The sequence below is a fragment of the Cardiocondyla obscurior genome, linkage group LG01 (assembly GCF_019399895.1).
Source record: "Cardiocondyla obscurior isolate alpha-2009 linkage group LG01, Cobs3.1, whole genome shotgun sequence".
Taxonomy (NCBI): Eukaryota; Metazoa; Arthropoda; class Insecta; order Hymenoptera; family Formicidae; genus Cardiocondyla; species Cardiocondyla obscurior.
Window position 1 is genome coordinate 9,215,547 of NC_091864.1, and position 21,560 is coordinate 9,237,106.

A 21,560-nucleotide genomic window follows, 5' to 3' on the forward strand; every position below is an offset into this window, starting at 1 on the left:
GCGCTGAGACATCCCCGAGGCACATGTGTCGCCTACGATCGTATCCCGGCATCCTTTGTCAAGATATTAACGCCCGACGTTCCACTTTCACTCCGACTCCTCTGATTGATCTCCCATACCACGTATCCTTCGTAGCGTGCACATGCTAGGTTCCAGGTCAGTGACAGATGACGAAGGATGACGAAGGGATCGCGACGGAGCGCCCTGAAGGCGTCGGGAGACCTTTCGGCGGAGGGATTCCATTCTCTAAAATGCAAAACTCCCGTGACAATGGACGTCGAATCGCGTCAGAAATGTCATAAAAATATTAACTGTTCATTTAGCCGAGCCCCGACCACTCGTGTCTGTCATCCAGCCGCTCGGATCTTTCACGAGGCCCGAGGCACCGTCGATGTTTAACGTAATATCCATAATTGCCGCGGATTGTCAATTGAAACCAAACGGATCGCATGGTGCGATCGCTCGCGTATGTCGAGCTCGCTGTAATTATACGTCCGGGCGCCTTGTTGCAAAGCGGTGCCGCGAATTGATCGGATAGATATCGCGGGTCGAGAGCAAATATCAGGATTGCGTGCTGCCGCAACGCAGCAATGACCTTACGGCATCGATATCGAGCTCTGGTAGCGCGTAGCGAACGCGAGAGCGCCTGGTTCTATCAGGTGGCGACGCAGGTGTCTTTCTACTCGCCAAGCCTGTGCTCGGCATAATCTTTCTCGTGCCTTTCTCTCCCGGTCTCCGTGGTCCTCTGGTCTACAGCTAACTTACGCCTATGTCCAGTCAGGCCCCAAAGACGCCAATGCGCCGTTCGACTCCCTCCTTCTACCTCATCGTCGGTCGTAGAAAGCTTTCAACCTGACGATGGTGGTCGGAGCGCAACGCTCCTGCTGGTGGCTTTTCCACTACCGTCGCGCAGTCTTCTGGCCGGACCGGACGCCGCGATCTCGCCCCGCACCCGCACGAAAAAGCCGTCGTCTCGTCCGCGGTTCCACCGAAAAAAAAAAATTAAATAAATAAAAAAGAAAACCGTACGGCGTACATTTTCCGGACGCACGTCGATCCGCCGCTCGACGAGGTGTTCGCGTCTGTCACTCGGGATCGCACGGTATACCTGTGAATTTGCATTTCAAGTGCCAGCCGATGTGAGGACGGCGGATTTCATGAGGGATTAGCGTAAAACAGCGGAGCCGAGAGAGACAGGTTCGTTTTTTCATCTATTTGCGCCGCGAATCGCTCTCGCCGCGCGCGCGATTATCGAGGCCGAGGCTAGATTTTTGCAGCGCGTAAATTTCAATTTTTCGAAGAGCGAAAGCACCGACGGGACGCCGTGCGCGAGCTCCCGCAGCCGTTGACCGACGCTCGTACGCAGGAATGCCTCGATCGTTCGGTGAAATGCGTCGTAACACCTGTACGTTTTATTAATTTCGAGCATTACGCGGGACGCCTGTGCGCGTCGCTTGATCCGCATTGCGAGCAAAGAAAGCGAGGCGCCGCGACATTTCGGGCGGGTTTAATGAAATTTAGCATTGCCTCATCAATCCTAATTACAGTGTTTATTTCGAAGGAGCTCTCTCAGTCTCTACCGCAGTCCAAATATCACAGTTCCCTCTTGCGACAGTTCGTGCACGTCGACAGCTGAAACGGCGGTCCGGAGAAAAAGTTTCAGGGCAACTCGCTCTGCTCTCGATACCCGCGAAACGCGAAGTGACCGCGTCTTTAATATTTATTAGTTATGTAAACGTGATGAGATACTGCCGCGAAGTGCAAACGGCCGACGGGCCAGATTCGTCCGAGCGAGCAGAGAAAAGGATCCGTAAAAATGAGGAGCGCGCGAGCATTAAAGCGAGTCGCTTCGAAGACCGCGGTAACGACAGGACTTTCGCTGCTCGTCGCATCCTGCGCGCCTTCCTGCCCCGCCGTTTTTGCATCTCGGTGGCGGCCGATCAACGGGAGCGGACTGGTTTTATCGTCGAATTTTGCCGCGTCCACGATCGCAGGCACTTTCGCGCCGCATTTTCCCGCTCGAGCGAGTGCTGCGATATCGAAAGGGCCGGGGCGAAATTCCGCTCCGCGGCGACAACAGTCGGTCCGATTTTCGATTCTTTTGCGCAACGGCGTGTCGCACGGGTAGCCGAGCGAAGATCGTTCCAGCGAAGTCACGAATTTCTAATCTGCTCGCCCCGGAGATCGCGAGCAACGAGAAGAGAGTTCGTTCGGCTCAAAGGCGCGCACGTGTGTTACGGCGTGCACACACGCGCGCTGTCCATCTCATACACACGCAACGCGGGCACGCACGCGTGCATCGGGCACGCACGCTCGCTCCTCGAATCTTATACCTCCCAACAAGAACTTTCGTCGGCAATTTAATTCGTTTTACCGGAGCAGGAAATAAATCTCGCGTTAAAAAAAAAAAAAAAATTGCGAGAGGGAAAAGTTTTCGAAAATTGTCTGATTTGCGCAATCATTCATCTTTCTCGTATAAATTTTAATGCGCCGACTATTTCACTCTTAATTTTAATTCCCCGCCTTGCGCGAGAAGCCGATCTGATAAACAGATTTTAACACAATGGTCTTATAGATTTATAGGGAGGGACGTTTCTAGCGCGTATATATAAATTTAACTTTCAATCGAGTCGCAATGGCGCGCGCTTGCCGCGATCTTACGTAGATTTATCTAAATCAAGAATTCACAGCCGACTGCTTCATTAGGCGGAGTAAGTTTTCCGTAACCTCGACGGTACCCCAATCGACTGCTCCTCTCTCTCTTTCTCGTTGCCTCTCTTTTACCAGTATATAATTCATCGCCTCGCGCAATGCGTTCTAACGCGTCCGCCACGTTCACTTTCAATCGGCGGATTCCGCGGGGCGATTGTACACACGTTCGAATGTGAATTTAATTCGCACCGAGAGAGACACGCCTTGCCAGCTGTTCTTAATGAAATTCGCACTTTTTCTCCATTTTGCCGCGGCTCGGCGCACAATTTCTCCGTCAAAGTCTTAAAATTCGACACCGCCGAAAACCGGATCTCGATCGCCAGGCTCGCACACATCGTCCGGTTTTCCGACGGCGTCTTCCGCAAGAACCGCGAAGGCGTCCATATGCCCGCGAACGGGCCCGCATTCCGCGCGAACTTCGTCGTTACGTAATTAAAACGTTTCGTAATCGCGCGGCCCATTTTCTCGGCGCGCCGACAGAACGGAGGGTGACACAGCCTCCGCGGTTAGCGGCATCGGGCGGCACGTGCCCGCTCGTCCGCAGGATCTTTTTCGTAAACAATATTGCCGCCACGCCACGGCGGCGTTACGACATAATCCACGTTCGTCGTCGCCGGGGCAAGCGCGAACGGCGGCGGCGGCGGTCGGCTTTCTCCCGATACGCCGGCGGAAAAATAAACGAGCAACTTCGCCATAATCGAACGGCCGGATAGGTTTACGGCCGATCCGGCGCGACTTGACGATCCATCGGACGGCGCGAAAATTCGTCCGCGCTCATTCGATTAATCGACGTGCACGCACGGGACGTTCGCGTGCGGTAAATTCATTCGTGAAAATTAAGTCGCCGGTGAAATATCTGCCGCCTGAACGCCGCGGTAATTATCGTAGTACGCTTCGATCGCGAATAATTTCCGCGGGCTTGCGGAGCGGAAATAAATAAAGTTTTAATCATCGACGATAAAGTTAGGCGACTTAACTGTCCCGAGGTACACGGCAGCTGTTACTTTATTATCCCGCAGCCGCCGGCACGTCTCGCTGTAAACGATCTCTCGGGAGATAATCGCATTCACGGGGAGGAGAATTAATAAATGAGAGGATAGGCGGAGGCGTTCGAAGAACGTGTATATACTTCCGTGTGGCGCGTAAATAAAGATAATGGTTTGCACAATAAGTTACGAGTAATTCCGACAGGTAAAAAGTTAATCGCGCGTTGTAAAAAAAAAAAAAGTTACAGCATTATTTAAAGATGTAATTTCGTGTACAAATTTAACGAGGGCTTTATGAAAATTATTAGAACGTAGACATGTTTTTATCTATTAATTAGCTGCTTCCTTTTCGCTTTTATCTTTATCGCGTACGTCAGATTTTGCAGAAACACGTAAGAAACGGCCCACGAAACATCTCGAGTGTTTTATAGAAATCGGACTTTGACTTGACGGCTCGTGACGTTTCGCCCGAGGATAAAGCGAAATTTTGACCATCGGCACTTTCGTAGGAAGATAACCAGACTGCGCCGGTTGAATGCTTCAACGAGTAAAAAGTATGTCACACCTTCCTCGCGCAACGACGTTGCGAGAATCTACTTTCGATAAATGCTCGCTTTGGCGAACGTAATTTATATTAGCAGGGACGATTAAATAATTTTGTAATTCCTAGGCTATGTGTTTCTGACGGTCATCGATCGCCAATGCCCAGATCGTCTCCCGCGTTCAGCCGTAAATACCGAGTTACGTGCGAATAAATCGGAGAAGCCGCGCTTTACAGCTGCTTCCACGTAAACTACATTGTATAACTTATACAATAGAGTTTTATAGTGCAGTAGGAAGCGGCGTATCGTAAAGTATCTCTTATGGACCCCCGTCGGACTCTCATTGTACTCTCCTCTCTAACGAACAATCGTTCGCACGGCACAGGAAGAGTAGGAAGACGTTGAAGGCGCACCGGCTTCACGACACATTAATCGCGCTAATTATACACAGAGCACCAGGCCCCTTCTTAAGGGAGAAATTCGTAGGAGACGGATTCCCCTAATTTTTCATTCCCCGCCCGCTTCTTAAATAATAACTTTCGAATAGTTTCGCCGGTTATCAAAACGGCATCTATCGCGCATTATCCCACACATCGCTACTTACGTAAAGGACTTGTAATGAACTACAATTATTAATTACATCGATAGCAATAATTAACTCGTGGAGTTGACACGCATCAAGAAGCCCATCGAGCTTTAAGTCTCCACCTTTCGGTCGCTCGCCAAATTTTCTTTCTCCACTGACCAAATATTTTATTTCCATAGAATAGTCGATCTTACACAATAAATCGGCAAAACGACGCGACCGATGCTTTACGGTCGAATAAATTTTATCCTCGGCCGAGAGTGAAATTATTTATTCCGAAGCCGGTTCTCTTGTCTCGAAGAACGGCAAGAACGGCCGAGACACTTTCCGATCGACTCGACCGAACGAATTCTGAGCGTTGCTCAATGACAATTTCTAATCAAAAAATCCGTACGTGAGTTGAATTTTAATCAGTTCGTCGAAAATCGGACACGTTTAATGCATTGCGTTTGAAGTTGTAATAATTAGTCGGTAAAAATAACGGGCAATTATTTATTACAGCTTTTTGTTGCGTAAGAGCGACTGATCTACGATAAACGATCTCGATTACTTCAATTCTGTGATCATTGAAGCATACATTAAACTGCGCGAATGCAGGTGCTGGAAGCTAATTCCCGAATATCACGAGCTACGCCCGAGTGCCATAAATCTGTTTATTAAATTTTACTTTACCTCGAGGAAGAAGCCGGACGGGCGGGTTCCTTTTACATATAAGTTAATGCGTTACTAATCGCGTAAATTAACGAAACAGATCCACGCCGTAAACGGATTATAGAAAAATTTCTAAATTCTAATAGGAGAAATCTAGTGTTATAGTGTCAGAACGGAAGCTTGGAGAAATATGGAATGTCGATACACGCGATATACAGTCGAGGTGCAATAAAAGTAATAACCTATCATATAAATCTAATATCTCCTTCAAAATCAGCTAAAATAAAAAAATAAATATTACCAAAGGTAACGTTTCGCGTATAATAATTTTCATGGAACGTTGACATTTTTGTTTTTCTTTTTAACGATGACGGTATTGTAAACTCTGTTTATAAATTTGTCTTTTTAATATTCCAAATTCTGAATACTTTTACATATTCGAGCGCATTCCTATTTGAATGTAAAGTGGAAGGTAAATATACAATCTTATTCACGAGAAATGTCAAGAGCGACTTGACGCGCGTCTACTTCATTCTAGACGCAGCTGCACGGAATTTTGTTTTCTTTGTGGCGCTCAAAAATTCTCAATGTGTCTCTGGCTCACGTCCAGCCAAGTTCAACGTTTCTACTCCGCGGCCAGATAATAATCTAATTTACGAAAGATATCTTTTCGCGCGCACGCACGACCGGCGGCTCTCGTTGCGATTGTTAACGTTTGTTCTGTATATATTTGGCTTGCACAATCGCGCTTTCTACATATAAAGCGAACAATGCTTGCAACTAATGCAACAAAACACAAATATTCCAGAGCGCGGATAGAGTGGTGAGAAACGTAACGCTTCGTGACTTGATCTGATGGACCGCGATGGATTGTGTCAATTTTAAACGAATGTACTTTGCAATCGCGCTGGAATATGTGAGACGCGGTTGGCCCAATCTGTCTTTGTTCACTGCTCTGGAACAACTATTAGTGGGAAAAATTTATTAAGTCACAAAGTTAATTATGCAATTTTATTTAAAATGTAAACAACTTGTTTTCTTTTTTTTTAATTATATATTAATAACGTGCATCTTAATATCTGTTGGAATTTTAATAGCATTCGTTAACAACCGGAAAAACTACATTCTGGAAAGATGAAGAAGATCTTCTTATCAGAAATTTTCGCGATATCGCAATTTATATACAATTTTTTTGTTATATATTAATAATTCTTTCGTTGCATTGCATTACAATCAACAGCGCAGTTTTTCTCGATTCACGATTAATTCAATAACACGACTCGAAACGAGCACGACTTGAATAACACGCACGAGGAAATGAAAGCCAGCTGTTTCGGCATACTACATTTTTTGAAGGCTATCGACTTTTGCAATCACGCCTTAGCGTAATGCTTAATATCGTTCGAAGAAGTTTGTTTTACTATAGACAAGAAACAGCGAATAAATTTGTATGAATTATTACAAAAGCCTGAATTTTCCATGTTTAAAAGGCTTTTCAAAATATTAATTTTTCCTGCCGAATTAAACGGACACAAGTGTCTGTCCTTTAACACTTTTGTGACAAGCCCAATTTAAGAAGGAGAATCAATTGAGCCTCAGTCGTCATTTCCGGTGACCTTTAGTGGGCGTGGATGACCGTTATCCGTACGTCGTAACATAAAGTAGTTTACCGTAAGGTAACGTTACTAGTAATTCGCTAAATATTTCGCGTGCAACCCGATAAGAAGGCCTTTTTTGGAAGACGTTCAATAAAATCCGAAACGCGCTGTTCAGATTAGGTCGCATCTTCCATTCCTTGAAGCGCGCAATTTAATAATTATGCGTCGCGAGTCTTCTGGCAACACATAATCCTCCGTCGTATGTCAAAGGGCGTTATGTTCGCACGATATGCAAAATATTGCGCATATACAACGCTCATTACGATACGTCATGAAGGAAGTGGACGAATGCGAGAAATGTCGATAAAAAAAAAAAAAAATAAACGGTAAATTATATAACAATATAACTGGTTATGAAACGTGACTGATGATAAATATATATTCCCTCGAATAAAACTTCTTCGTGTCGAATAAAAATTTGCGCGTTTTATTGCGATTCCGACCTAATTGGCGCAGCTTCCGGATGAAACTGATCTGCAATCTGGAAGAGGACTTCCCATGCCCGCCTGAGAACACGTTCCCCACGTTGTGACACGGACAAAAGAAACAATTACGAAAACTTGTGTAACTGAATAATGCAGTCTTGTGCGGCTGCAGCGTGCGGGGAGGTATCCTCTCTCTTTCTTTCCTACTTTTACGCAGGCGATAAGAATCTCTTTGGGAACTGGAGCGCGATAGCGCGCTTAATTAATGCGAGCATGTACGGCACGTTTCTGTGCGGAAAACCGAGAGGAGCGCAGGAATCGCGTGTGCCCGCTTACGTTCAAAAATCTCCAGGCGTTGCCGTCTCTCCGATTAGCCAAAGGCGGGAATTAGAATCCCATCTCGCTCTCGATCGCAATCGGTTAATTTGCATTGACAAAAAAACAATCAAGCACGTGACAATAATTTTATATTTCTTGGCGTCAAATCGATTACATCCGGTGACTCAAACCCTCGTTAACAGCCGTCCGTACAAGTGTACGACCGGCGCAGTGCATTCGCGGCGGGTAAGTCAACTCTGCGATTCGTAATCTAATTTGGTGCTGGAAGGTTGCAAGGTTACTTTCTCTAAACGACAAAGAGGGGAAAAAAAAAAAAAAGGATAGAAATAGAATTCCAAGTGCCATTGTGGAATATGAATTATCGACGGTGATCAAAACTGGGGAAAAAAAAAAAAAAAAAAAAAAAAAACGAAACCAAGGCCATCTGTTATGTCTCGCGACAATTTGCGGCGAATTTAGTTCGATCCTGTTAGGCCTCGCGAGTAAAAGTCCGCGGCACATATGAGGGAACTTGGCGCGACGTGCAGAACTTGATAATTCTAAGGCGGTGCGATGCAGCCCTCGGGGTAAGAAACGACAGAGGCGTTATTATTATAAGAATGTTGACCGCCGCTCGCGTGAACGGCTTAACGCAAAGTAACGCGCCGGCAGGTTTATCGCGCCGTGTATCTTCGAGAGATTCTTCAAGTGACTCTCGCGCGCCTCCGGTGCATCGATAGACTCTAGGTAATTAGGCATTCGCAATCGCTACTATAAAGTCACACCCGATATTACGTGATCGCGCATTTATATAACACCCGCATTATCCGTGCATTATATGGTTAGCAGTGGTGACAGCACAGAGAAAGTTCCTATCCGTTCCCATATACTCGAGCGCAGACCACGCGCGGTGCTAAGGCACTCTGCCTTGATTATGCTTACCGATACAGTCAGTGCCGTGCGATTGTCATTTAATACCCCGTAGAACACGATTAACATCTCGCAGCCGCAGAATCCTCACTGCCTCGCCTTGCGAAAAAAGATTTCAAAAAATAAAATAAAATAAAATAATTGAAACGACAGACGCACTCCGAGAGAGCGATTGTTGGCCTTCGAAAGCTGTGGAGATTATAACGAAAATGTTTTGCTATATAAATTAATAATTACATACATATCAACTGATTAAATAATAACTGAGCTGTTACGTAACCGAGTAATAAATTTATCTGTTACAGTGCCAATATGCGGGAGAAACGATGGCTGCTGCTGCTCGCTCTGTACGGTAAGCGCAATTTCCACCGTGTCCGATGATTCTCCGTTTCTCGGGGAATCGTGATTCCCAATACCGCGAGCGGAGCTTGTCAGCGGGACTTTTACTCGATTTCTACTATTTCTTGAAATCCTGTTTACCGTTCGGCAGAAGAAAGAATCTCTCCCCCTGTCCATCGCGCTTGCCCGCCGTAATGTCGCGTCCTTAGTATTTTTGGACTTTCCACGGCCACGGAGGAATGCCGTGGAGACAGTGGACGACCTTCTACACCCGGGAATTTTACACCGCGCACGTAGATCGAATCTCAACGCGGCTCCACGCACAATGCAAACCGGCGTTCTACCTTCCACAACATATACAAACGAAATTAAACAGGCCACCGTGCTGAAAAATTAACTGCCACTTTCGCGCGAATAAAATTGCGCATCGGTATTGTTTAAAATAATCTGTCGTTTTATCCGTAAAAGAAAATTAATGATTAAAAGAATTTAATTATTTCCTACGTTCCAATGATCGTAAATGTTATAAATTAATAAAGAACATTTCGCGGATCGTTAAATATGTGCGAGAGACAGGCCGGTCGTTTCGATTGAATAATCAATTGAGGGACAAGAAATTAATCTCTAAAGTTACATCAAGGCGCATTTAGTATTCGCGTCGCGACTCGCGGCTACGTGCGATTCGCAAAAATGCTTCGCAGAGAAGTTCCATGAAGAAAGAGGGACCCGTCGTGAATGCCAAGAGGTCCCCCTTTGTCTTGTCGCGGCGCATGAAGCGTGTAATCTTCGGAGTCCGAAAAACCCCGGATAAAATGCTTTGGCGAGCACGGGCGTCAACGTCACCCGTCTCGGTGGGGACGGAAGAAACCTCGGGTGCGATAAAGGCGGAATTTCGTCGGCTCGCCAAGGAAACTGCATCGCGGCTGCCCGCGCGAACTCACGCTGCGAATTCGAGCCGCCGCCACCGACCTGTTCTGCGGCCGTAACACTCACCTGAGCGTTTAACGCTGCGTCACGTGACGCTGTGGTGTTAGCATTTAGAATGCTTTCTGACATTTTCGCCGGTTGGGCAATATTCGATCCCAGGCCTTTAAAACGGCGCTTAAAAATAATCTAAACCGGCGCTCTCGCGGCGTTATCGTAAAACGTTTACGACGGCGGAGCCGCGGTAATCCCGCGGGGACGTTCACGGCTTAATTATTAACGCGCGCTGAACGGCTAGACACCGTGGTGTAAAACGCGCACGTATAAAGCGCGCCCCGCGTCGCATCGTAATTCCGCGATAGAGGATCACCTCGCTTTGGTGAAAGAAGATCCCGTCACGCCCTTCGAAAGGAACCGAAGAAATGTCAGATCATTCCCATTCAATCGGGACCACGCGTCGCCAATGAACAATTGAATGAAGCAATTTGTTTACACGGCTGCACAGAAATAGCAACAGCGGCCGCGGATTTCGTCATGAAATACGGATTTATCGCTGAACGCTCGCAGGGAGGGATCACGCCTACGTTTAACGTTTCCCACAAACGGAATGCGAGCACGTTCCCATAATTCATTTTTATGCAACGCCAGCTCGCACGGCGCGGCGCTTTATCGATCGCGGCCTGTGGAAAAGTATAATACCGTTACACGATCGCCAGGCCCACCGCCACATATTTTCAACATCACCTTCGAGGACGTCCACTTTCCGGTCCACGGGCCGCGCGCTCACGTCGCGCAACCCTAATCGATTCAACGAAGGCGCGAACACGTTTTTCCGTATGCACGTGTACCGCGCTTGCGAGAATCGCGTCGAAAATAACGGGAGCGAACAGCAGTCGTAAAAACTGCGAGTCCTATACAAATCGCTGGTAAATTACCTGGCGAGTCCGTTTTCTGCGTTCTAAGTTTCACCGATTAATCGGGAGAGTGCTAACAGTGGAACTTACGGTACGAATCCGGCCGCTCCGTCGAAAAAACCGAATCCAACGCATCAGCAAAGGTGGATAAATATCGCGGAGACGATTTCTGTATTAATTCGCTCCTCGAGGACTGTCCACTCATTGCACCTTAATTTCCCCTCAGCCATTACTTCTCGGACTAGCCTTGAACTACTTGAAAACAGTCGCGAATGCAATTCAGTAGCAAGGCTTTACGGTCTCGTTAGTGGCAGTCGAGGCGTTTTCCCCTTCTCGTTTTAGATACGTAAATTTGATACGCAGAAATTAAAAGCGCAGAATCCGGTTAAAGCAAAGATATAAAAAAAAAAAAAAAATAAATAAATAAATAAAAATAAGACAATGAGAAGAAAATTATGGAATAAAAATGGAACATCCGCGATTGACTGAAGATTGATGCGGTGTATCGCTGATGCGCGTAACACATATTGCGCTCACGTATTGTAAATCGTAAATCAACAAAACGTGGAAAGGAAATGATCAATAGACAGCCTTGATCCGTTTAAGAACAATTACCCAACCGAATGCGCTCGCTTGGCGAGAGAAAATTGCAACACTTTACGCTGGGTTCTCACCGCGCTGCTTCGAGTTTTGCAATGCCGAGGCTTCTTCGCGATTTACGTAATCCGCGGATGCGTGGTGGCCTTTTTCCTTAATGTATCAGACGACTTTATCGGGGCCACCGATACTCTTTCGGGCGTGTAAATTGAACTACGCGGCGCGATTAGTCACACGTCCCGCCGACGATCGTGACATCGATTCGATTCTCCCGCAATGACTTCCAAACGGAAATTATTTTTATGTTCTCGCTAACGCGACCACCCTTTTTACGTCTTTTAGGAATATTACTGGCCCACGCCGTCTCCGCGGCGCTCAAGACCAGGCCGAAATTCAAGATTGCGACCTCCACGACGACGACGACAACCACTACGACCGAGGAGCCTCACGACGAGGAGAATGATCAATCGAATTCGGAGGTACAAGAGAAAAAGAAAAAAAAAAACTCATATTTGTATATCAATGCGAGACCGATTTTTTCGTCATCTAGAGCCGGCGATTTGAGATCAACGGCCACGGTTATAATTACGAGTTCGATCGTCGGCGTTTGAAATTTAAATCGGAACGAAAGGCGTGTTTTATATAACCCTCCGCGCACTTCTATAAAAAAAAATGCGAAATTATACCGGTTCATCGTCTCGATTCCGAATCGTGCGATCGTGTTGCTCAGGTGGCACGACGTAGGCGAAGCACGATCGTTGCAAAACCGAGGCCGCAGTCACGACGATTGTGTGCCAAACGAGTTCTCATTTCGCCGGCGCTTCTTCGCGAATAATCAGGAGGATCTCGCGAGGGCAGGGCGAATTAAGCCGCGTCTCGAAAAGATGCGAAACGGGGAGTGCGCGCTGACCGCATCGGTAATGCAACCTGGTCCAAATCGCGAGAACGGTGCCGCGTAAACAGCCACCGCGTGAATCCGGTTTAACGCCGCCGTATAATATTTGCATGCGGAGGCGCCGCAGCACTTTGATTAATGCACGCCGGCACCGGATTAATTAACGTTCAGCGGACCGACAGGTTCACCTTCGCGTACAAGCGACTGTGACATCATCAAATCGAGCCCGGGCGCTCATCCCCGATCGTTATAGCGCGCTACTCGAAGCGTGAAATGACTTTTCCGCAAGACACCGGTCTACCGGACGCGCTTTTCCGTCCGCGGAAGCTATCATTACCGCAAATTCGACGTCGGCTCGAGGATTCCCCGTGAGGAAATGACAGTTTTTTCGCGGGGGCGCGGTTTCAATTAAATAATTTCAAGTCCATCATATATGCCCTTCACCGTCGATTTGCCGGGCGAAAGGATCGTAATTGATTTTCTGTTTCAGACGACAACGGTCGCGGCCGAAACCAATGGCACGACTGGACACACTTTGACGGGAATCCCGCAGATCGATTACATATGGGATCCGAATCTGCCGCGCGAGTTGAACGGATATAATCTCAGTGATTATCCATTCTATAATAGTATACCCGAGGACATTGATTTCAAGTGCGACGGCTTGCACGACGGATTCTACGCCAGCGTGCCGCACAAGTGCCAGGTAATTAAAAACCTAACTACACCTGCATTAGAGGAATTATATCTGATCGAAGTAATAATAGTAATATCGCGGGAAAGAGTGGAAAAAAAAGTGAGTTTCTACACCGAACGGCGCTCGCTACATCGAACGGCATAAGCACCGATTGAAATCAGTTTATTTATTAAAACATTGATGCTGCTATATTCGCAATTTTGTCGAGTGATAAGTAAGAATTAACTCTTCGATTAAAAATAAAATTTAAAAAAAAAAGAAAAAAAATATATCCACCGATTTTAACATGGCAGGAGGGAAATCAAGTTGCTGTTGCCTGAACGAATTCTAATCAAAGATCTCTGCGACGATTCCTTCGTAATGAACAGGTGTCAATGATCCGAGATCTCTTGCCTGTGAATTTCTAACGATGGCGGAAAATAGCAATCGCGATGTTCGATGCCAGAAAGATCGCGAAGGCTCGATTGATAGGTTGACATCGAGCACGTAACGAAAGCGAGTTCTCAGGCAAGACGTGAATGCATTAAAAACTGCGTATCGATTGAGCACACTTTTACCAATCATCGCATCGCTGAGAGCGATCGTTTCACCGCGAATCCCTGAGTTTGCCGTGTAAAAACGAACGATTGAGAAATCACCGCCGCAAAACTCACTTCGCGTCGCCCGAACGAAACAAAATTACACCGTCCTGATGTAATTACGATCAAGTGGCGGGCAGTAATTATCGCGAATGTGTGCGTGCGTGTGGGTAGCATTAAGCGCGCAATATTTATTACACAAAATCGCGAAGACCACGCGCGACGGTTTGAATCGTCGCGACGTCGATTTTCCAAACGCGCTTGCTCGACGAAAACGCTCGAACGGACGAACGTAATTAGGAAATCGCGCGATTAACCGCCGAGTGATTTATAGATTATACGTTGACGGAACAATCGAAGTGAAGGCGTTCTCGGGGAACGGCAAATAATTGGCGCGCGCATCACCGATCTCTCGCTATTCTCAATTGCAATAGCGGCCGCGGTGGAAGCCGGTATCGAAAATGAAAAACCTTTTGCCGGCCGCGACAACAAGGTCACCGTGGAAAGAAGTCGAGGAGAACTTTCGTGGTCCGCCACGCTTCCCGTCCCTGACCGTTCCGCGATTCACGTGCGTTCCTAGAATTGTGAAAGCGATTGCTAAAGCAAGCTCCCCATTCCGGCCGGACTCCGGCTCGTTTTCTTATCGATCATTTTCGCGGAGAACGAATGGAGCATTGTCATGCAAATGTAACGGGGTTCGTCGGTCGGGATGTGCGCGACGCGGTGCGTCGTAAGGAAATATCGGGACGCCGTGGAAGATCGGTCATCTCGCTCGGCTTGCGAAACCGATTTGTCGCGGAAGAGAAATTGGGAAACGAGCGATTAATTCCCCGGCGATTTCCCCGCCAGGAAATCACGTGCAATCGCGCAGATTATCTCTTTATCCTTCCGGCCGCGGGCCGAGATTTACAATTGTAATGGCCCCGCTGATTAATGCTTCTAAACGTGATCGATGTGGCGCTATTCGCGAGGGACAATGGCACTTTGGTAGCTCGCAGTACCCGGGGATCCCAAAGATTGTCAAAGCCAGGCCTGAAAGATGCGTTCCACACGGCTCCGGTTCTCATGCAAATAACCGTGATTTACTTCCCGCATTCGGCGCGAAGGAAGTCCCGAACGAACGCTTTGCCGACTTTCCACCGTAAATTCCTCAGCGTTGAAACTATCACAGCCCGAGATCTCGCGGGCTGTGCGATATTACATACGGTTCGTTAAAATTAATGCTAAGATAATTTTACTTAACTAGAAGAAAGCATGGGCGCGTTATTACGTTCGGAGACATTAGTTGATTGTAATAAATTCTTTATATTAATTAACTTACCTTACATTTGTAATTTCCGGTTAGGTTAGGGTAGGTTATTTTCTATCTTTCGTCCTTCCCTCCTTCCTTCCTTCCCATGGCAGTATTCCGGATTATCCTGACGTCTTGTAGCACTCACAATCACTCGACACTATATTACACTGCTCTGCTTTTTTTTATAATTACTATCACTCGAGAGACGAACGACCGAAAGAATGACGGTGGGTTATCGCGGCGATTTTTTGCGATTAAAATTAAGAAGCGCGACGAACGATCAGCTGTTGAATAAATTTGCACTCTTAATGCGTAACGTTAGTCACTTCCGCCGGGCCTTCCTTGGAATCGTCCACAATCTCGAGACAAGAAGCAGGTTATGATATAAAATAAAGTCCTAGAGTCACTTTTGTCTTTTCTCGTCGGCGGAATGAACGAGAATCCCGCCCGCGACGAAGAAGACGGGCGAGGTGCAGATCTCGCGAGTGGACCATGGCAGTCGTCGAAACCCGATGAATGTCGTCGAAGGAGACGAGTGAAGTAAGTCCGAAATATCGGACGCGGCGCTCTTCATGCCGGACGCTCCGTGCGCTCCGCCGGCGACATAACCCTTTCTTCCCGAAGTATTTTTTCGAGGCACAATACGAGGCACAGAACGCGAGTAGAATGACACAGGAGTGCAGAAAATGATCGTTCGTTCCCGAGTTAACAGCGTCGACACTTATTCGTATACGGCACTTCCTATCCGCGATCGAAAATACGCGTAGTTGCAAAGCGATTAAAAACACGTCCTCGCGCCCGAGCTTGTGCAACTAGACTGAAGTGACCGTCAGCCATTTTGGCCCTTGGAAGAAAAGAGAGAACCGCGAAAAAATTGAGACAGTCGATAGGTCCGATCGTCAATCGACTGTCCTTCTCGCACGGAGTTCTCGGAAGCGCCGAGCTCGACGCCCAGCTGATCTGTTTACGTTTTTTTTATGCTCTCGCCGAGCTCGTTGCGTCCTATCCCAAACTAAAAGACTGTCGTACACGATGCTCAAGCATGTTTTTTCGCTATTCCGAGCTCAATCGTGACTTTCGAGCTTTTAAACTCCACAGCTGACGTTTCTCGTTTGGCACAAAGCGAGCGAATCGAGATAATTAATCAGCGTTAAAATAAAAAGGCAACAATAAATTTTATTTCAATTCTTACCAGCAATTTGTTTTAGACAGGAATATAATAAATTCGAACCGCGGCTCGTAATGTTTAATTGCGGGATATTAGAATCGGATCGAAGAATAAACGCTCGAATCCGCGATGATTGCGAACGCGCTGAAATTATTCTGCACGCGCGTGTGAGGCTCGTTAGACGCGCGATTAGACATTCAGCGATCGTCTGACATTTACACGCTGCCAGTTGAGTAAGATTCATGATCTATTATTGGCAGGGATCAAAGCTTACAATTTTTTTTTTTCTCTCTCTTTCTCTCTTCCTTGCCTTTTCTTACGAGGATCTCGGTGAAACGGTGCCGGACATTTGCCGGGAGGATGTGCTCTGAATGATTCTAGATAATTCCCCGAGATAATTTTACGGCGTTCGTACGTTCCAGATAATACCTCACGCAGACGCGGAGCCTTTTTCGTTCGTGATCGTACCGCGGGTTTGCATGTTTATGCGACTCCGTGCAATTATTCGTACTCGCACACTTGCGGCCGCCGTGTGAAAGTTACGCGGTGGCGTGCAGCAAGATCGCTCGCAGTGAAAAGTGTGCTGAAATCGTCATGTCGCCGAGCGTTTCGTTACCGCGGGAGGACAAGCCGACGTAACGAATCGCGAGCGAGATTCGCGCGGCGGGCGATCGGAAAGAAAACGGCCGTGGTGCCTTCAAAAATCTCGAAAGTCTCGACGCGCGCGGCGCCAATTTGCCGCCCACTTTCACCTATCGATCGCAAATCTGTGTCGTAAACGCCCGCCGTGCGAAATTCATTTCGTATTCCCGACGGCCGTCGTTATCGCAATTAAGAACGGCGTTGTTCCTTATCGACGAGGGGTTCTAACGTGTGCCCGCGTGTCCCTCTCAAGGTCTACCATCACTGTCTCTTCGGAACTCGCTACGACTTTCTGTGCGCCAACTTTACGGCGTTCGACCAGAAGACCTTCATCTGCCACTTCGTATCCGAGGTCGACTGTGCGAATTCGAAAAAGTACTGGCATAGAAACGACGCTCTTTACCAGGCCACGACGACCACGACGACCACGACGACCACCGTGGCACCGATTACCGCGCCGACCAGTCGAGCGGCAGCGCGCGATCGGATTCCACCCAGAAGAAGGCCCCCGGCGAGAAGGAGGCCCTACGATTACTACGAGGAAGACTATTATGACGACGAGTACGGCCGTCCGCGAGACTTCATCGGCCGAGACGACTACGAGTACGACGATCGCAAGTATAGGCGGGATCGGGACCGCGAGTTCAGGGACCGGGATCGTGATCGCGACTTCCGGGATCGAGATCCGCCGACGCGCGGGAGAGACGATAGGGATCGAGACACCGGCAGATATTCAGCGAGAGGAAACCGAAGAGATCCGCCCAGATCGAGGGACTCGCTGGAGGACGACTCGAGGCTCCGCGGAAGGAACCAGGACCAAGGTGTTCGATCTGCGTCGAGGGAGGCGGACGACTCGGACGCGTACGACAGACGGCTGGAATCGAGAAACCGGGACACCGACGAACGGAGATACTCGGATAAGAGGTGAGAACATTGATCCTATCGAGAATCACTTCGACGTATCCTATGTATGCAACCGCACTTCTAGATCTCGCGCTGCTCGAACGGTCCGCGCTTACGAAATCTGATATATTACGTTCTGTTCGCGTCAGATATAGAGATGATTACGACGATAAGGAACCTACGGCACCTTCGGCGAGTGCGTCATCCAACACGGAAGGTCTGGTGAAGCCGGCCGCGCCTAGCAGCTCGGTTTACTCGAGGCCGAGAGCGCCGCCGAAGATTAGACGACCGGTCCCACTCTCGGAGCAAGACCGATTCGCGTACAAAACCACCACCGTGCAACCGACAGGTAAAACTATCTTGAACGATTTTTAAGGAGAAGTTAACGAATCATTCTTTGAATTAAAAAAAATTTTTATTGAAGAGGAGCCACGACGGAGGCCGGCGGATTTGGAGGATGATTATTACGACGACGACTTGGAGGATATCAGACCGAACAGAAGGCCTCTGAGAAGAAGACCCTCGTACAGAGACAGAGAGAGAGACAGGGACTTCTATGAAACTCGGGACCGGGATCGTCCCCTCAGGTAAGGTAACGTACACAACACCGATGAAAATATGCTCAGCCAACTAAACAAACTAAACGAAATCATATTCATAAATGTTAAAAAATGTTTCGCCATTCGTTAAAAAAATAATTGTCATTGTGGTTGAAGTTAAATTATAATAATCGCTAGTTATATCTCATATTCATTCAAATGGTAACATTAAAAATGCATCAAAATGAGATATTTTATTAAGATTATTTGTCACAAAAATTCTACGTGAATATTAAAAAAAATATCTTCGAGATAGTATGAAAGTATGAAAACAAAGGTGTTGTGAGAATCAATTTATAAAAGTTTGATGCGACCATTGAACTTCACGTTAATCATCGAGAGTGATTAATAATACAATTAATAATAAGTATAATTAATATTTTAGAACGCGTTATCACACATCGCCGGAAGAGATGCGACCTAGGACGCATCAGGACCGCTCGAGGGACCGCTATTACGATCGGGACCGAAACAGGGATCGAGCTCTCGATCGTGGAAAGGATCGCGGTCCCGAGAGGTCCTCGGATCGCGACTCGCGCGGAAGATCTCAAGACTCCGACAGGCAAGAGCGACCATATTCGCCTCGTCTTCTCGATCGCGAAAGAGACAACGAACGCTCGCGGTCCTCTTCGAGATCGAAGGACCTGTCGGACGTGACTGAAACGTCGAGACGGCCTAATTCGTACGATCGAACGACCGAAAAAACCACCACTACAACAACCACCACGTCAACCACGACGACCTGCTTGCCGGAGCAGTTTATTCGGAAACCTGAAGAGGAGCCTAAGGACGCGGTAACCGATCGATCGGAAAAGCCATCTTACCCGTCCAGGCCTGTTCAGCCTCAAAGTGGCCGTACAGCGAGCGATACTCAGGATTATCACCGAAATTTGTCCGAGAAATCTCAGAGAACGTCTCAGCAAGTGGATTACCAAGATAGAGAGCTGGAAGGTAGAAATGAACAGAATCAACATCAAGTCGCGTATCCGGATGAATACTCTTCCGAGTATTACGACGAGCCGCTGGAGGAACCGCCGTCTCCTCCTCCGCCACGAACCACCGTTCGAATCGTGAAGAGACCTTTCCTACCGTCTCGCGGCGGTAATTCTAATCCGAGGGGATTATCCTTGGTCGGCTCAAAAGCACCGCAATCCCTCAGAAAAGACGAGGAAGTAACAACCGACCACCGAAGTACTTTAAGCGACAATGAATACAGAACTTATTACGTGCAAGAGGAGCAGGAGGATAATAGAAACGCTAACAATCAAGAACCGGCTCTGAGATCGGACGATAAACAGCCATATGATGCTTACAAAGCCGTTCAAAGTGATCTTCAGAAGAAGCAACGCCAGGATGAGTACGACACCGCGATATCCAGACCGGCGATACGGCCGGTGGAGAAGAGCAACGAGGAGCAGATCTCGAGAGGCTCGGAAGATCAGTTCAACTCCTCCAGAGGACAATCTACTCAGAATCAGTCGTACGACTCGCGCAATCATCAACACGAGAACCTGACACCTAAATGGATCGAGAACTACTCGAGCGAGAAGCACGCACAGAATGTCGGCACTATACAGACCTCCTTGGGCTCTCCGATTCGCAGCAAGGTGAGACTGCCGTCCGCCGAAACCACGCCGAACATTTACAGCTCGACGTACAGAAACGAGGATATTCAAGATCTGCCGTCAGGACCAGGCAGCAGCTACCGAGCGAAGCAGAGGATCAACGAGGTAACGCACCGTCTTCAGGATATCCCTGAAAGCGAGTACGACGTCACTTTAAACGACGCGCTAACGCCGACCTTGGTTCAAGAGGCAAACCTGCCGAGCGGATTCGTTCTGCCTCTTCACAGACAGCTGGGCAGAGATACAGTTCTGCAACCCTCTGAGAACAACTACAAGCTCACCAGGCCGATCAATCATCATCAGCAGCAGCAGCAGCAGCAACAGCAACAGCAGCAACATCAGCAAAAATCGTTTGTTCCGAGTCCTCAGTTCCTGCCGGCGAATATCAATAACGATCGGAGCCGAACAGTGTACTACAGGACGCCGGAGGCTATACAGGTCAGCGGGGCGCAATATAGACAGAGACCGTGGCAGGACTACACGGCTTACTAACGCGTAACGCGCACTGTGACGTACCGAATGTGACGAGGAAGCGTTTAAAAGTCCGGCGGGGTGGCACACCTTGCCTCGCGAGCGCCAAACGACTAATTTATACTGCCACCGATCGATTTGAGAAAGGCACTTTCATGGAAGAGACTTTCTTTTATGAAACTGGCTTTCCGAACCCATCGCGTTCGACCCCCTGGCCCCCAGTTGCAATCGGATGATCGGTATCTTTCATTCCAAAGAACGCGCGACGGCACTCGTCGTGCCGCTTCGGGGGGTGGAAAATCTACGGGCGATCCAGCTGGCGCGCTAATTGCCCGCGAGACTTCGAGTCGATGTAAATTATTTAAAATTAAAAGATCGGAAGAGGGAGATTACTATCAATCGCGAAGGGGCGCCACGCCGTGCCTTTGAAAAAAGAAATCATAATCCAGCAGCGAGATATTAATAATCACGATACTCATCGATACTCATTATTTTTCACGCGTATTGCGATGAAGAGCAAAGGCAGGATTAATGTTCGATCGACAACACCGATCGCGGACAATTCGTTCTGAGGTCTTCGCTAGATAAATTCCGAATGACTCTTGAGTCCGTTCTAAATGATGTAGCACTATACAGCCGCTCTCTGTAGCATATATCGTACATAATAAGCTCACAGCCTCTGGACCAGCGTCGCGCAATAACCGCATTTAACGTGATACATTCTGATAACAATTTAATTTGCGATATTAATACGTGTCATTAATCGAGATCGTCGCCGAGGTTCCAGAGGCGCCGAGAAGATATTCATTTTTCTTAATTATAAACAAACTTGTAAATAATCGTGTAACTCTGTATCCTATGCACGTTCGCTCCAGTTAAATTACGATTCAAATTATGTGGCCTTTCATAAAGCTATGCGTTAAGCTCTATTGTCGAATTCGATAGTTATTACTAGCGGATAAGTCTTCCTGAGCGTATATCTTGTCTTAAAGCTATGTCGATATTTACGTATGATATAAAAGAGTGAGAAAAAAAATACTCGTTGTTCATTGTCCCTATTTATATCTCGACGGCTGCAAGCGGTTGTGGTGACAAAGCAGCAGTCA

General features: G+C 47.6%; 2 protein-coding genes across 3 annotated transcripts in view; one reads left to right on the forward strand and one right to left on the reverse strand.

Moving 5' to 3' along the window:
* Window positions 1-16,725, reverse strand: part of LOC139102585 (uncharacterized) — a 33,406-nt gene extending 16,681 nt beyond the window's left edge. Inside the window, exon 1 of one of the 2 annotated variants that reach the window (XM_070656645.1) lies at window positions 15,079-16,725. The gene's annotated coding sequence lies outside the window, so the exon portion shown is untranslated. Of the gene's footprint in view, window positions 1-15,073 lie in introns of both variants that reach the window. The other variant, XM_070656636.1, reaches the window with a different exon arrangement.
* Window positions 919-21,476, forward strand: LOC139102442 (uncharacterized). The gene is made up of 8 exons (XM_070656337.1): window positions 919-1,197; window positions 9,114-9,160; window positions 11,925-12,061; window positions 12,968-13,183; window positions 17,110-17,780; window positions 17,909-18,108; window positions 18,184-18,346; window positions 18,744-21,476. Exons 2-8 carry the CDS (start codon window positions 9,121-9,123, stop codon window positions 20,473-20,475), a joined length of 3,159 nt encoding a protein of 1,052 aa, XP_070512438.1. The 5' UTR covers window positions 919-1,197; window positions 9,114-9,120; the 3' UTR covers window positions 20,476-21,476.
* The last annotated feature ends 84 nt before the right edge of the window (window positions 21,477-21,560 follow it).

Coding starts and splice junctions, on each gene's coding strand:
- LOC139102442 (XM_070656337.1), top strand. CDS start 9,121: ATGCGGGAGAAACGATGGCTGCTGCTGCTCGCTCTGTACG. Junction 12,062..12,967: donor ATGATCAATCGAATTCGGAG/GTACAAGAGAAA, acceptor TTTCTGTTTCAG/ACGACAACGGTCGCGGCCGA. Junction 18,347..18,743: donor GACCGGGATCGTCCCCTCAG/GTAAGGTAACGT, acceptor TTAATATTTTAG/AACGCGTTATCACACATCGC.